Genomic DNA, 13,946 nt, shown 5'->3' with positions numbered 1-13,946 from the left:
GCTGTGCCAGCGAGGAGGGTACACAAGCGGCACAGCCGTGCCGCGTCCGCTGCCCGCGGGGCAGCAAGCTGGCCCTGCTGCCGGTGCTGGGTCAGGCATGGCCACGCAGCCCGCTGGCTCGCTTGCCGGCCGCCCCAGGCAGGCAGTCCCGCCACGCAGGGGCTGGCACTTGCCGTGTGCTCGCTGCACACGTGGAGGTGGACGCTGGCACAGGAGCTCCCAGCCGGAGGGGAGGGCGTGTGGCCGGGATGGGCCCGAGGTCACCACGACCTTCACTGCCATGGTGGGCCAGCGCCCGGCCGCAGGCTGGCTGACCGACCCGCCTCCTCCCCTCTGCCGGCGCCAGCCCAGCGCTGCCCCACCGATGGACTGGACTGACAGACGGACGGATACAGCAGCGCATGGGCTGGCCCCGTCCCAGTGCTGCGGCCACCCTTGGGCCGTCACGGGTGTCGGGGCAGCTCTCCTTGGTGGCACGCCAGACAGACTCCTGGCAGGGGAGCTGCCGCTGCCCTGCAGCCCATGGCGCGGGGCTTTAGTTGGGTTTTGCTCCTGCACGCACCTCCTGCACCCCACCTGCGGCTTCCCAGCTCCCAGCCACCCGGCCTCCCCTCCCACCCGGCTCAGTGCCGGGCTCCTGCGGCACCCCGACCCCGCGTGTCACCACAAAACCAGCTCCATTACCCCTAAGGCCACCTGCGAGTGGGAAGCTGGAGAGACATTTGGACAGGAGAGACATTTGGACGAGAGAGTTCCATTTCTCTGCACTGAAACTGGTGGGAGAAGTCGAGGGCTGCTCCCTGCGTGCTCCCTGAAGCCAGCCCAGAGGGAACACGGGCAACCGGGGAGTTTCTGAGACGCCGGCACCGCACACCCGAGAGGAGCCTCCTCAGCAATTTCTCCTGCAAGCCACAACGTCTGTGGTGCACGCAGGCAGCGCAGCAGGTAAGCCGGAGCTGTGCAGACACAGTGACCTACAGCGTGACGGTCCCTGACACCGGGATGCAAATACTGCAATGTTAACCGTCAGAACTCCTGCATTTTCACTTCACTGAATGATTAAATACAGTGCAATTACACCACCCTGAGACCCCCTTCAGCCCCAGATGGTGGGCACACAGAACAGCACGGGCACACCGGAGTAGTCGGGTCGACAGACCTGATCCCAGCCATTCTGATTCCCAGAATGGATCCATGCTGGGAAGAGCAGTTCAGAGGCGGCACTGAAATGGACCCTGAGTGGCAGAAACCTAAAGGAAACAAAACGCGGTTCTGAATCTGTGAATACCTTCTGGACCATCATAAAAGTAGTTTACACTTCCGCATGTCGAGAGTTTAATTCCTAGCAATTTACAGAGATGTTGGTACATACGCTTGTAGGTAGCACAAAACTGCATTGTGTCTAAGCCTCAAAACATTTCACAACAGACCCAGAGAAGAGGGAGAGGAAGAGTCGGCCGTCCCCACTGACATCCTCAAAGGGAATTTTAAGCTGTCTTCCAAAAGCACAGAATAAAAATGCTGCCAGAGAGCAGAGCCTGCTCACGGATAGGTCTGCATCTGTATCAATATTCACAGAGCGTCAGCTGCCACGCCAGAAACGGCTCCCGTCGTGACATCCTGACTCCGGACTCAACTCCCGAACGCGAGAGCAGGTGATCAGATCACCCCGTCTCCCTTACTGCTAATGGAAGCTCATTTCTACCAACACCAGCCTGCCTGAAATCAAATGAAAGGCTCAGATCTTTCTAATGCCCATTAGGCTGCAATACAACCACATCTCCAAAAATGACCTTTTTAAGCAACATAGATTTTTTCCCTTTTGTTTGCCATCCTCCAGTGGCTGGGTACCATTAGAATTTGCCCCAGCCAAAGGCTCTCCAAAGGAAGCCGCTGGTGAAGACTAATGAGAAGGGCCGAGCTGGTCTGACTCTGAAAGGTGATGAGTAATTACTGACTCTCGAAAGTAAAGTTAATGCAAGTCATCAATGTGCAGTACTTCCGAACATAGGAGTGAAATGGTATTTGAGAGAGACTGAGGAAAATGGGAAGAAAGCGAGGAAAAAAGATGACGCTTTACTGTGGAAAAGCCCATTGTGAACAGTCCTCAGCACCCTTTATTCCAGCCAAAATGTGTGAGGTCTATTGGCTCTCTTAATTTGCACTATAAATTTAGCAACTCTTCCCTTTTCCAGACAAATTTTAATTGCATTACATGCTATTGATTTCACAGTCACAGAGAACATCTCTAAGAATTTCTTTTGTGCTACCATTAACCACTTTTACAAATATTAAATAAGCAAACACTAACACCTACTTCCACTCAACCTGCAAACACCACAACTGAATTTTATCTTTACTTTCTCCCAGGCTGATTCTTGGTACCCCATCCACCTAGAGCTTCACGCTGCAACCCCAAACTCCAGTCTTTCCCTGCCTCCAAGCAAATGACTTGTACTTACACCTTCATCTCATCAAAAATTTGAGACGTTCAAAACCTTCATGGAAGTCTGTCTGTTTTGGTTAAGCAAACAGAAAACCTCCCCAAAACATGTGGATTCAAATTCACCTTAGTCCAAAAAGGAGCAGCTTAAGTTTATACAGCCTGGATGTCCCTCTTTAAGATCATCTGAATTATCTGTTCACTGCATCACCACCGCTGCTATGGATGACTTGTGGTTAACTAGGAACTTCTAGTATAAGGCGACTGCATGAAGCAAGTGTTCCTAGAAGATCCAAATATTCTGGAAATCTGGAGTTTATAAATCACTACGCTTGCATGGGAGGAGAAGGAGGAATGGGAGTTCTCTCCCCTTTTTCCTTTGCACTACAGGAAAAAGGTAAGTAACTTGGTCTAAGCAAAGTTAGCACCCTTGTCTGGTTTCAGTAGGTAAAGTGCTATACAACGGCAGCCAACAGTAACCCGAACGCTATACGTACCTGGATGTATCGCAAGGCACTCCTTAGGACGCTGAGGTTTGAGGTCTTCTTGTCATCTACGTTGGGGATGTTGCGTTTTAATGTCTCAAAGCATTCTTTCAAATGTGCACGTCTAAAGAAAACACAGGTGGTTTGTCAGCTTGTGGGAGCACACACCAGAAATCAATTTAGCAGAGGGCTAGAGCTTAGTTTGGGCCTTAATCCAGCAAAGCACTTACACATGTGCATAGCAGTCACCAAGACTACCTGCCTGCTTACAACTGAACCAGCTCGATCCAGCAGAAAGACGATGGGGTGGTATGCCCGGATTCCAGTCCTGGCTGCGTTAGGAAACCCTTGTGCAATCTTAAATGAAATATCTCCTCTCCCTGTGCTGTTGCTTCCACTTTCACCGTATTTCCGATTTAGCTAGTTAGACTTATAAGAGTTTTGGATACGGAACTGGTCTCTATTCTGTATTCACACTGTACACTGACCCCTGATCTTGGCTATTTTATTACTTTAAATCAAAAGAGAAGTTACACCGTTATGCACGTGGGGATTTACTTTGCAGGATCAGGGCTTTGCAGGGTCATTGTAATGCAATTACACAGTTAAGTAAAACATACTGGTAAGCAAGAGATGCAGAATTGAGCTATAAGAAAGCAAAGCAATACTGCAAGATTCATTAAAAGTCATTAAGTTTTGTTCAGGTTATTTGTTAAAAAACAAACAAAAAAAGCCAAAGCCAAACAAATATTGACAGACTATAGGCCCAAAAAAAAAAGGAGGGGAAGGGAAATTACAATAAAAAAATGAAACCCCTGGCTTTCTACGCACCTGTTCTTCTCCAATTTATTATGTACTTCCCTGGTCCCAACCCTGTAACCCAAACAGAACAAAGATAAACTCAGTGTCAGGTTTAAAACTACTGCCATTCAACCTGTACTTTCAGCAGCGTGTGTGTGTCTAGGATACACAGGTAAATACTAAAAAGCAATAGAGGTGTTCGGATATCACTGTTTTACTATTAGTTGCATATATATTTCTACCTATACTGTATCAAGATAAAATCCATACTTTACATGCATATCAGATGGGCTAAGCATTACGCATATTCTGCACCCAAGATACAAACAGGTATAATGTGTGTATATATACACAGACACGGCTACTATCACCAACGGGGAAAGACACGAAGTACGAATTGTATGTATTTATACAGTACGAGATAGCCCAGATTCCGGCCCATTTCTGATCTACACCTACGCTCCAGTGGGGTAAGATTTACGCAGTTTCAAATGAAAGTGTACGGGACTTGGCAGACATTCTTCAAACCGCTTTAGTTTTTTACTGTGCCTGAAATAACACAGCCGAGCATAAATATGGAATGAAGTAATCCAGGAATCCTCCAGTCACTGCTAAAGGAAGAACCAGGGTGAGCTTCTGGTTTTTGGGGTTCTGGTCTGTCCCCACCCTCCAAATCAGAGGAATACTTCTAGGAAAAGCCAAACAAATTCATATTATCTTAGTTTTTCAGCTACAGTGGTGATAAAGTACATTAGTAGACACGTGGAGATTCCAAATATCTTCCATACACTACGCAAAGTAATTATTTGCCTTTGGCTAAAAATACACCCACATTGAGGTGAGCGTTTCAGGACGTACATTAATATTTGATAAATATTCAGGTATTTAAAAACAAATATTTGACAGCCTTTTCCCATGAAACATTTACAAGCTGAAAAAGACATCTTTCCTGTGCTTATGTCTAAAGGAGGAATTCTGGGGAGACGAGGAGCACGCACCTTGGGGTAACCCAGCCAAATGCACTTCAGGAAACCTTTGCAACTCGCTCAGCATCAGACAGGTATTTTCCTGGTGTGCCTACGCCAAGAGCTCCAGAAATCTTGCGTGGTACAATGCTCTGATTACGGCCCAGACACAGCGGTGATGCTGCGCTTGCACTGGGACAACAGCCCTCCCAGCTTCCTGGGAGCAAGGCTCAGCGTGGCGGCACCGGAGCGGTTTGCTGGTGCAGCCGCAGCCATCCCACCGCCTGCTGCCAGGACGGCTGCTGCTCAGACAGCAAAAATCCCCGCAGCCCTCACTGGTACCCCCCTGCCATCGGAAACCCCCTCTACGCCCGTCTGAACCCACACAACGACGTCAGTGACAGGTTTGCTCGGTTAAAGCACAAATATACTTATCGTTTCTGCAGCTGAGCGTTTCATAGGCAAGCTCTAAAGATCACAATCTGTCTTAGAGGAACGATATTGGCATTTTACAAAGGCCATTATCGTCACCAATTCTTATCTACATTACTTTCGTTGTTTCCTTCTATGCATTTTGGGATCTCTACATCCCAAAGGACACTATGAACCCTTTTTTTGTCCACTACATCTTGTATCTCTCCCTGCTCCCACAAGATGATACTGAAACTACCACTCCCTGCGTGGAGGCCGTCCCCAGGGAAGGTCAGTACCAATCCACAGCCCCGCGCTCGTGCTCCTCTCACAACTGGGTTACAGTGGTTCTGCGTTACAGCTCAGATCAAACGCCGTAAGGACCAGAGGACCTGCGGAAAAGAAAGTGAACTGCCACGTCCTGACCTCCTGATACATTCAAAATACTGAGCTCCATCCAGGAGGGAGCAAAAGGCAAGGCCAGATTTTGAGCAGCCCGGAAAGGACTGCATTTTGTCTGTCTCTTCTGCTGGCACTTGTTTAGGCTGGGTGGACCAGAGCGACTAGCAGGGCCTCCAGCTCTGCTGGGGCTACCTCAGCACGGCAGCCTGAGCCCTGCTGAGTGGGACGAGGCTGCCGCTGCTACGCTGCACAGCAAGAGGGGGACTCCAGCTGGCGTTCTGTCTAGCAGCATCTCCTCTGAACTCCTGACCAGATCCCCACCCCTGCCCTGAAACCAGGGGTACATTTGCTTTATTGCACTGAAGAGGCAAGACACACAGAGCAACTTTCTGCCTGGCCTCCGTGGGATTAGCATACCACTTTAAACACCATCGCAAAGAGTTATCTCCCAGCCACAGGCAGTCGGGAGAATGGTCAGAGGTCTAGACAACATGGCCCAGGAGGAAAGACTGAACAGATCCAGGTCATTTATCCTGCAGGAATGAAGAGCGAGGGGCCAAGGGAAACAGGTAAAAGCTTGCTGCAAAGAAGGGAACGGTTTGTTCTCCCAGTCCACAAGAAATAATACCAGACTACATATTAGGATACTGTGGTCTGGAAACAACCGCCTAAGGAGAAGAGAGTCTCCACCAGCCAAAGTCCTTAAGAAGAAGTTAGACAAACACTAACCTGGAGCAACATCAGAGTCTCAAGTCCTGTCCGAGGGTGAGGACAGATTAAACAGCCTTCGGTCCCTTCCAGCGGCAGGAGTTTTGAACAAGCAGGAGGCCCTTAGCACTTACAGCACTAAGACATTGAAACAGCAGCTAAGGTGATCTCTGTCCTGGGAAATAAAACCTCCCAGACCACATCCCAGTTTTCAAGAAAGTTCCTGCAAGCAGCATTGCTGCACCATTTCCCTGACCAGTATAAGCAGAGATCTTTTGCCAAACATAATACCAGATGCCACCTGAGATCAGACAGGCAGTGCTGGGACTGGCTTCCTAACACAGTCCTGGCTTGGAAAAAAAAATCCTTGTACAGAATCCTACAGTGTGTAGTCAGGGAGGAAAAATAAAAAACATGAAGCTAAGAAACCCTGCTATCAAAAAAGCAAACAGACAGCCAAACATCCACAGATCTTGGTATTTCTGATCTGACAACTCTTTGCAAAAGCAGTAGCTGCTCCAGGCCGATGCAGCTTTTGGTATCATTTTTGTCTGGTCCCTCTCAGAAGCCTCCGCACGCAAGGTGCACTCACCCTCCAGGTCTCTTCTTCTGCTCATTCGGTTTCGTGTCTTCTGCCGGAGCCAGCTTCAGAGCACCGAGCTGCGGGGGTGCTCCCGGGTGCTGCAGGGGCTGGTGAGGCTGGGGCTGGATGGGCTGCTGGACCACATGGTGCTGGGAGATGGCCAGGACCGGCGCCGTGTAATGCTGGAGCTGCTTCGGGCTGCCCGACGGGGGTGTAGCAGCTTTCCCGTCCGGCAGAAGCGGGCCCGGCGGCCTCTGGATGACCGGCGCAACCGAAGATGCTTCCTTAGTGACACTGGGAGTGCTTACGAGGGGCTGGTGGCGTTGTACGAGCGGCGGGGACAGGGTGGTCTGGGCTGCTTGCTGGGGGGGGCTGGTGACAACAGGGATGGGAATGACTGAAATGGGGGCTGCCAGGGGTGGGGGCGGCGGGGGGGCCGGGGCTGGGGGGGAGATGGGCACCAGCAGTTCGCTCCGGGGCTCCTCCGGGGGAACGGCACTGTTCGCCCGCGGCGCGCTGACCTTGCCGGCCTTCTTCTGCTCCTGCTCCCTCTCCAGGCGGAGCTTCTCGTGCTTCTCATTCTCCTCTGAAAGAGAAACACCAACAGTGATTAACGGCGCTTCCCTGACCTTCCCCATCCACAGGCCTCTAACCAGGCTGGTGACTAACTGCCTGCGTTTCTGAGAGGGAAGCGGAGGCCTTGGGGTAACGCGGCCCGGCCCACGGCACGCCCCGAGCCCGTGGCAGGACCTGCGCCCCTGGGGATCCATCCTGCGTCCCAGCCACGCTGCACCTTCCGCTCGTCGCCCCTTCACTCCAGCACGGACTATTGAAATATAAGCCACGTGCTGCCCCCACATTCAGCCCTTGAGACCAAACTGCCGAGGCGACTCCTGGCTCCTCCACCGTTTGCAGCAACCCCGATGTCTCTGGGGATGCCACGATCGCAGCAGCGGATGAAAAGCAAGACACCACCCGACCAACCTCCTTCTCCCCCATCCCAGCACCGCGTGGAGAGAAACGGCCTGATCCAGTCACTTCCCACACCCACAGATCACAAGGCCCTTCTGCCAAGGGCAAACACTACTGAGCTGAACAAGGCGAACAGAGCTTCGAGAGCTGTGGCAGGACCCGGCCGGGAGCCTGTGCCCGCTCCTCGGAGGGATCCGGTGTAGGTGCAGATCAGTCCCCGCTTGCCCTTGTGCCAGCCCACAGGGATGGACTCAGCACCCTGAACGATACTTACTTCTACAGCACCTTCCCAAAGCCCTCCCTGCTTGTGTCCGTATGTAAACACATCCCCGTGCTCTATTGTACAGCAGAAGAAATCAATCCACAACAGAACATTTTCAATTCTTCCTTTTCTGTTTTTAAATTGGCAAAGAGCTACTGAGCATTTTACCAAGCAGCCCACCCTGGCCCTGGGACAGCCCCAGGACAACACCGACGTTCGCTTCCAGGGAGGTAAGGACAAGCCCGGAGACCAGCCCTGACTAATAGCATCCTGGGGAAAAAACGTGCATTTCAGGATCGCCTCCTGAACTAGAGCCAGTGTGCAGGAGACAAGGAAACCTCGTGAGCCCGGTGCCCCCCGCTCCCAGTTCTCCCAGCACTGACCCAGGACACCCAACAGCCGAGAGATCCACAGCAGCCACAGGACTTCAGCTGGTCGTAACCAACCTCCCATGCAGGGCAGGGTAGGCTTCTGAGGTTAAAACACCCTGTATTTTATATTATCAAGTGTAAATCTTAGCTCAATGGACTTCACACTGATACAAACCCATCAGGGCACTTCTTTACTGCTGTGGATTTTATTCAAGCTCTTAAACTTAGCTTTGGTGTGCGTACATTCCTATATGTTTTTAGAACACTAGACAAAGTAAATGAAATCTGTGTGGCCCGACTAGCAAAATAAACCTCATTAAATGCGATCCAGGTCTCCGGCTTTAATTGTGTGAACATAGCACAAATGAAATTTATTTACACAAGTCCTGTGGCGCCAGCAGCCCTGGCATCTAGACATCTCACAGCCTTCATCAAGTATCTCCAGACCCGCTGTCCACGAAGCTCAGCGGATCTCATTCCTGACAGGAGTTGCAACAAAAAATGGTGCACCAACAGCGTGCTTGGAGCTATGACTTCTTCATAGTAATATACAAATATTTGGAAAATAAACCCTTACTTCATCGAGCAAGGGATCAGAGAAATGATGCATACAGTCTGGTACCCTGTCTCATATAGTGGCCAATACCAGGTAATTCAGAGGAAGCTCTAAGAAACATCCTGAAAGAGCCTCTCCACAGGAGAAACTTGGGCTTGACCTAAACACTGAAGACAGAGTGTATGTTTAGGAAATTTGATAGAAAAGCACGTATACTGCGACCTGGAATTACCAGGTTACGCTCAAACCCCCAGTTATCTTCAGGAAGAAGCTACATTAAATACAACAAGTGGAATAAGGGGAAAAGGGCCCCCCCAGTAAGGCAACCTCACCGGCTGCGGAGCTGCCCAGGCCTCACGCACCACCCGCGGGGCCCTGCCGCCGCTTGGGCACTTTCTCACCCAGCTTTTGATTTTGAGGGGTGTAGTGCAAAGGCAAGAGAGAGCAATAAAGGGAATAAAACTTTTATTCTCGATTCTGAAAGACCTTTGGTACATGTGACCACACAGCGTCACTGTCCCTGATTCACAGACAACGTGATTTCCTAAAGTTCCCTTCAGCCCAGGATTTCTACAGCATACGCCATATTTCCTCCAACCTTCATTAAAGCACTTTGGCCCAACTCTGCTCACTGCTTGCCTGAACAACTCCGTCCAGAGCCACACCACAAGATCTGGTGTGGCCTGCAGCAGAGTCCCAGATCCCCAGGAGGCAGCAGAGAATCCGAGATCCCCGGGCGGAGGAGGCCAGCGAGGAGTGCCCGAAGGGACGTGCACCATGAGCTTCAGGGAAGGCAGCCCGGCACCGTACCTGCTGGTGGAGGGGGAAGGAGGGGAACTTCAAACCTTACAAACCTTAGCAGCCCTAGTTCAACACTCAGCTGCAGCAACAGCCCAAACACGTGTGCCTCATGAGACCAGGAACGAGCTCAGGCACCCAGCTGACAGGGTAAACACTGTCCAGCACCTACATGAGGAGAAAGCAACACCTGGATCAAGCTCCAGCAGCAGGGCTGCACCTCCAGTCTCCGACCCTGTGGCACTTGGGAAGGCACCATGTGAAATTCAGTGATCTGGAAGGATTTCACATCCAAAGAGCACTTTTCCCATGGTTGCCCGAGACTCAAATCCAAAATTTTAATTCAAGTCGTTATAGCACCAAGTAGGAGAGTTTGATGGCTGGGCCCAAGGAGTGGTGGGGAATGGAGTTTACTCCAGTTGGCGGCTGGTCACAAGTGGTGTCCCCCAGGGCTCAGTACTGGGGCCAGTTCTGTTTAATATCTTTATCAATGATCTGGACGAGGGGATCGGGTGCACCCTCAGTCAGTTTGCAGATGACACCAAGCTGGGTGGGAGTGTTGATCTGCTGGAGGGGAGGAAGGCTCTGCAGAGGGACCTGGACAGGCTGGATCGATGGGCCGAGGCCAATGGTACAAGGTTCAGCAAGGCTCAGTGCCAGGTCCTGCACTTGGGTCACAACAACCCCACGCAACGCTACAGGCGTGGGGAAGAGTGGCTGGAAAGCTGCCCGGCAGAGAAGGACCTGGGGGTGTTGGTCAACAGCCAGCTGAATATGAGCCAGCAGTGTGCCCAGGTGGCCAAGAAGGCCAATGGCATCCTGGCTTGTATCAGCAATAGCGTGGCCAGCAGGACTAGGGCAGTGATCGTGCCCCTGCACTCGGCACTGGTGAGGCCGCACCTCGAATGCTGTGTTCAGTGTTGGGCCCCTCACTCCCAGAGAGACATTGAGGGGCTGGAGCGTGTCCAGAGAAGGGCAACGGGGCTGGGGAAGGGTCTGGAGCACAAGGCTGGTGGGGAGCGGCTGAGGGACCTGGGGTTGTTCAGCCTGGAGAAAAGGAGGCTGAGGGGAGACCTCATCGCTCTCTACAACTGCCCAAAAGGAGGCTGTAGAGAGGTGGGGGTCGGTCTCTTCTCCCAGGTAACAAGTGATAGGATGAGAGAAAATGGCCTCAAGTTGCGCCAGGGGAGGTTTAGACTGGATATTAAGAAAAATTCCTTCACCAAAAGGGTTGTCAAGCACTGGAACAGGCTGCCCAGGGAAGTGGTGGAGTCACCAGCCCTGAGGATATTTAAAAGCCGTGTAGATGTGGTGCTTAGGGACATGGTTTGCCAAGTGGTGGACTTGGCAGTGCTGGGTTAACGGTTGGACTCGATGTTCTTAAAGGTCTTTTCCAACCTAAACGATTCTATGATTCTATGAGAGTAAGAGAGCTCAAGATCTGACTGACTCCAAAATGCGAGGTTATTTAAACAGAAGCTCAGAGGCTGAATGCAGTATTTCTCTGTATTTTCTCAAAATATTTCAGGGTAATTATCAACATTTCCTTAAAGGAAGAAGTAAAGCAGGGCAGGGTGGCAAAAACCCCAGCAGGAATCCCCTGATGTAAACAACATAAATCTTAGCTACCGCTGATTTCAGACTGCTTCAATTGAACAACATTAATAACTAATAAATAAAAGCCCTTTGTCCGCAATTCTTTTGCTCCACTTTGCTGCTTGGTTTGCAGCCAGAGCCAACGCGATGGCCCTGGCACAGGACGCATGAGGAAATTCAGCCCCGGTGACCTGCTGACTAATCGTGTTTTCTATGCGCGTGTTTGGCCACGCAGCCAGCGCCGGGGCAGCGCAGGTAGCTGGCCTCTGCGAGAGGGAGAGCCTCCCGGACGCCGACCCGGCGCCAGCCCCTGCCGGGCACACGCCGGGCGAGAGACCGCACAACTCCCCCCCCGACGTAAAACTGCACCGTGCCGGACAGGAGGGCAGCAGCAAAGAATTACAGAATCACAGAATCACAGAATCATATAGGTTAGAAAAGACCTTTAAGATCATCGAGTCCAACCATAAACCTAATACTGCCAAAAACCACCACTACACCATGTCCCTAAGCACCTCATCCAAACGTCCTTTAAATACCTCCAGGGATGGCGACTCCACCACTTCCCTGGGCAGCCTGTTCCAATGCTTGATAACCCTCTCGGTGAAGAAAAATTTCCTAATATCCAGTCTAAACCTCCCCTGGCGCAACTTGAGGCCATTTCCTCTCGTCCTATCACTTGTTACCTGGGAGAAGAGACCGACCCCCACCTCTCTACACCCTCCTTTCAGGCAGTTGTAGAGAGCGATGAGGTCTCCCCTGAGCCTCCTTTTCTCCAGGCTGAACAACCCCAGTTCCCTCAGCCGCTCCCCATCAGCCTTGTGCTCCAGACCCTTCACCAGCTTCGTTGCCCTTCTCTGTACACGCTCCAGTACCTCAATATCCCTCTTGTAGTGGGGGATTAGAAGTCAGTTAATGGAAGCTCCTGGCACTGCTCGAGCTCCGATGAGGACAGCAGCACCTGCCCGTGCTGAATTCACTCCTGCGCTGGCTCCTGGAGCTCATGTCGCGATAGCGGAGGCTCTAGAAAGGAGACCTGCCGCTGAGGTCTGCGCTGATGGCAATGCTTTCCAGTGCATGAGCAGGAGGCGGCAGTGAAATTCCTACAAGTAATTTTCATTCATCGAGGAAGCCGAGAGAACAGGAAAGTAAGGTTACAAGCGTGCATTACTGATCAGAAATATTTATGTAAATGTCTCTGCAAAGCAGGTGCAGCCCTCAGGCTGCTGACAGGCTGCCAACAAGGCCTTTGGTGTTGCAAATCTTGAGCTCCCTTGAGCTAAAGAGTTTATTTCAAGGATTTTTTAGCCAAAATGTGACACCAGTGAGCCACCGTCCTGTGTCTGACTTGTTCTCAGGCAAAAAGGAACCAGGCTATCAACCCCTCCTGGCACTGACAGGACCGACGGGTCTCTAAGCCATCTCTTCCTGACACCCACACCCCTTCAGGACAGAAACACTTCCACCCAGCTACGAAGACCTCTGTCTCCTGCTCACTTTGTACTCACACCTTGCAAACTCAAGACACACTTTAAAAAAGCCCCCGAGGGCTCTTTGTTTTTCCATATGAAATAAGTTCACCCACTTTCCTTCACAGATACAGATAAAAACAACGAACGGTACCTAGCGCGCCGCACGCTCGGACACACGCGTGGCTCATTCTTTCACCTGCAGTGCCCTCGGTACAGGAGCTTCTGCAAGCCCAGTATGGAAAAAGCACGCAAGGCTTAGGGCATTTTCTTGGGCTCGGAGAGACAGCTGAACCAGAAGGTGCACACCAAAATTATGTGTAATTTCCACTCATTCTTGACACTGTCATCAAAGGGACTGAGGACTGAATGAACCAAGGGAGCGAACCAGCCCTGTGAACCCTCAGGGGGTCGGAACCACAACTGAGGCACGAGGGGACAAGGAACCTCACCCTGCCCACACCACAGCGCCTGCCAGAAGGCCCACGTCGCGAGAGCGAGGGACCTCAGCTTCCCGGCCAAGCCACCGAGGCGGTACGCCGTAAAGAAGGACAGCAACGCCAGCAGCAACAGGACGGAGCAGCAAATCTTGTCACCGGAGGACACAGAAACAGGGTCAGCGTTCCTGACCAGCGGACTGGTGCTATTTTAGGGCCCCGATGGTCCAGGAATACACAGTGCCAGGCACTCTTAACTTTGTTATCTAATAATCTGCTGGATTTAAATTTATCTCCTCCCTTTTGCCTGCCCTGGAAACGCAACCCATCTGTAACGGCAAGCGCTGCCAGCAAAGGGAGCAGCCGTGCAGGCAGAACCGCGCGTGCCTTCTGGGCCGGCAGCGTGGCCCAGCAGCGGCCAGGGCACGTCACGGAGCCTCCCGCCTACGTCGTGCTGCAAGAGCACTGCATGAGCACGCCTTTACGGTATTTTAATGCCCTTTTTAACGCTCCTATTTTGTACTAGGGACACTATCAGTACTCAGAATTCATCGATGGCATGTGCCTTTGCATAATCAAGCATCTTACCTCTACATATGCTTAAAGGTCCCTGCCCCGTGCAGAGAGAGAACGTTACTTAACTTCATGAACAGTTAGGCAACGGCAGATCTGTGGTGTAATTTTCTG

General features: G+C 51.6%; 1 protein-coding gene across 4 annotated transcripts in view; it reads right to left on the bottom strand.

Annotated features, from left to right (window-relative positions):
* The window catches only part of MNT (MAX network transcriptional repressor), a 46,858-nt gene that overhangs the window by 21,566 nt on the left and 11,346 nt on the right, over positions 1-13,946 (bottom strand). For 2 of the 4 annotated variants that reach the window (XM_075517728.1, XM_075517727.1), the window contains exons 2-5: positions 7,320-7,384; positions 6,808-7,170; positions 3,760-3,801; positions 2,941-3,052 (exon numbers count right to left, since the gene is read on the bottom strand). In XM_075517728.1, the coding sequence (XP_075373843.1) occupies positions 2,941-3,052; positions 3,760-3,801; positions 6,808-7,170; positions 7,320-7,378 (576 nt within the window). In that variant the 5' untranslated portion in view covers positions 7,379-7,384. Of the gene's footprint in view, positions 1-2,940; positions 3,053-3,759; positions 3,802-6,807; positions 7,385-13,946 lie in introns of all 4 variants that reach the window. The other 2 variants (XM_075517725.1, XM_075517726.1) reach the window with 2 other exon arrangements.

Source organism: Mycteria americana, chromosome 15 (genome assembly GCF_035582795.1).
Source record: "Mycteria americana isolate JAX WOST 10 ecotype Jacksonville Zoo and Gardens chromosome 15, USCA_MyAme_1.0, whole genome shotgun sequence".
In the NCBI taxonomy this organism is placed as follows: domain Eukaryota; kingdom Metazoa; phylum Chordata; class Aves; order Ciconiiformes; family Ciconiidae; genus Mycteria; species Mycteria americana.
Note: the sequence above shows the minus strand (reverse complement) of the source record. Positions and strands in the feature narration are given on the sequence as shown.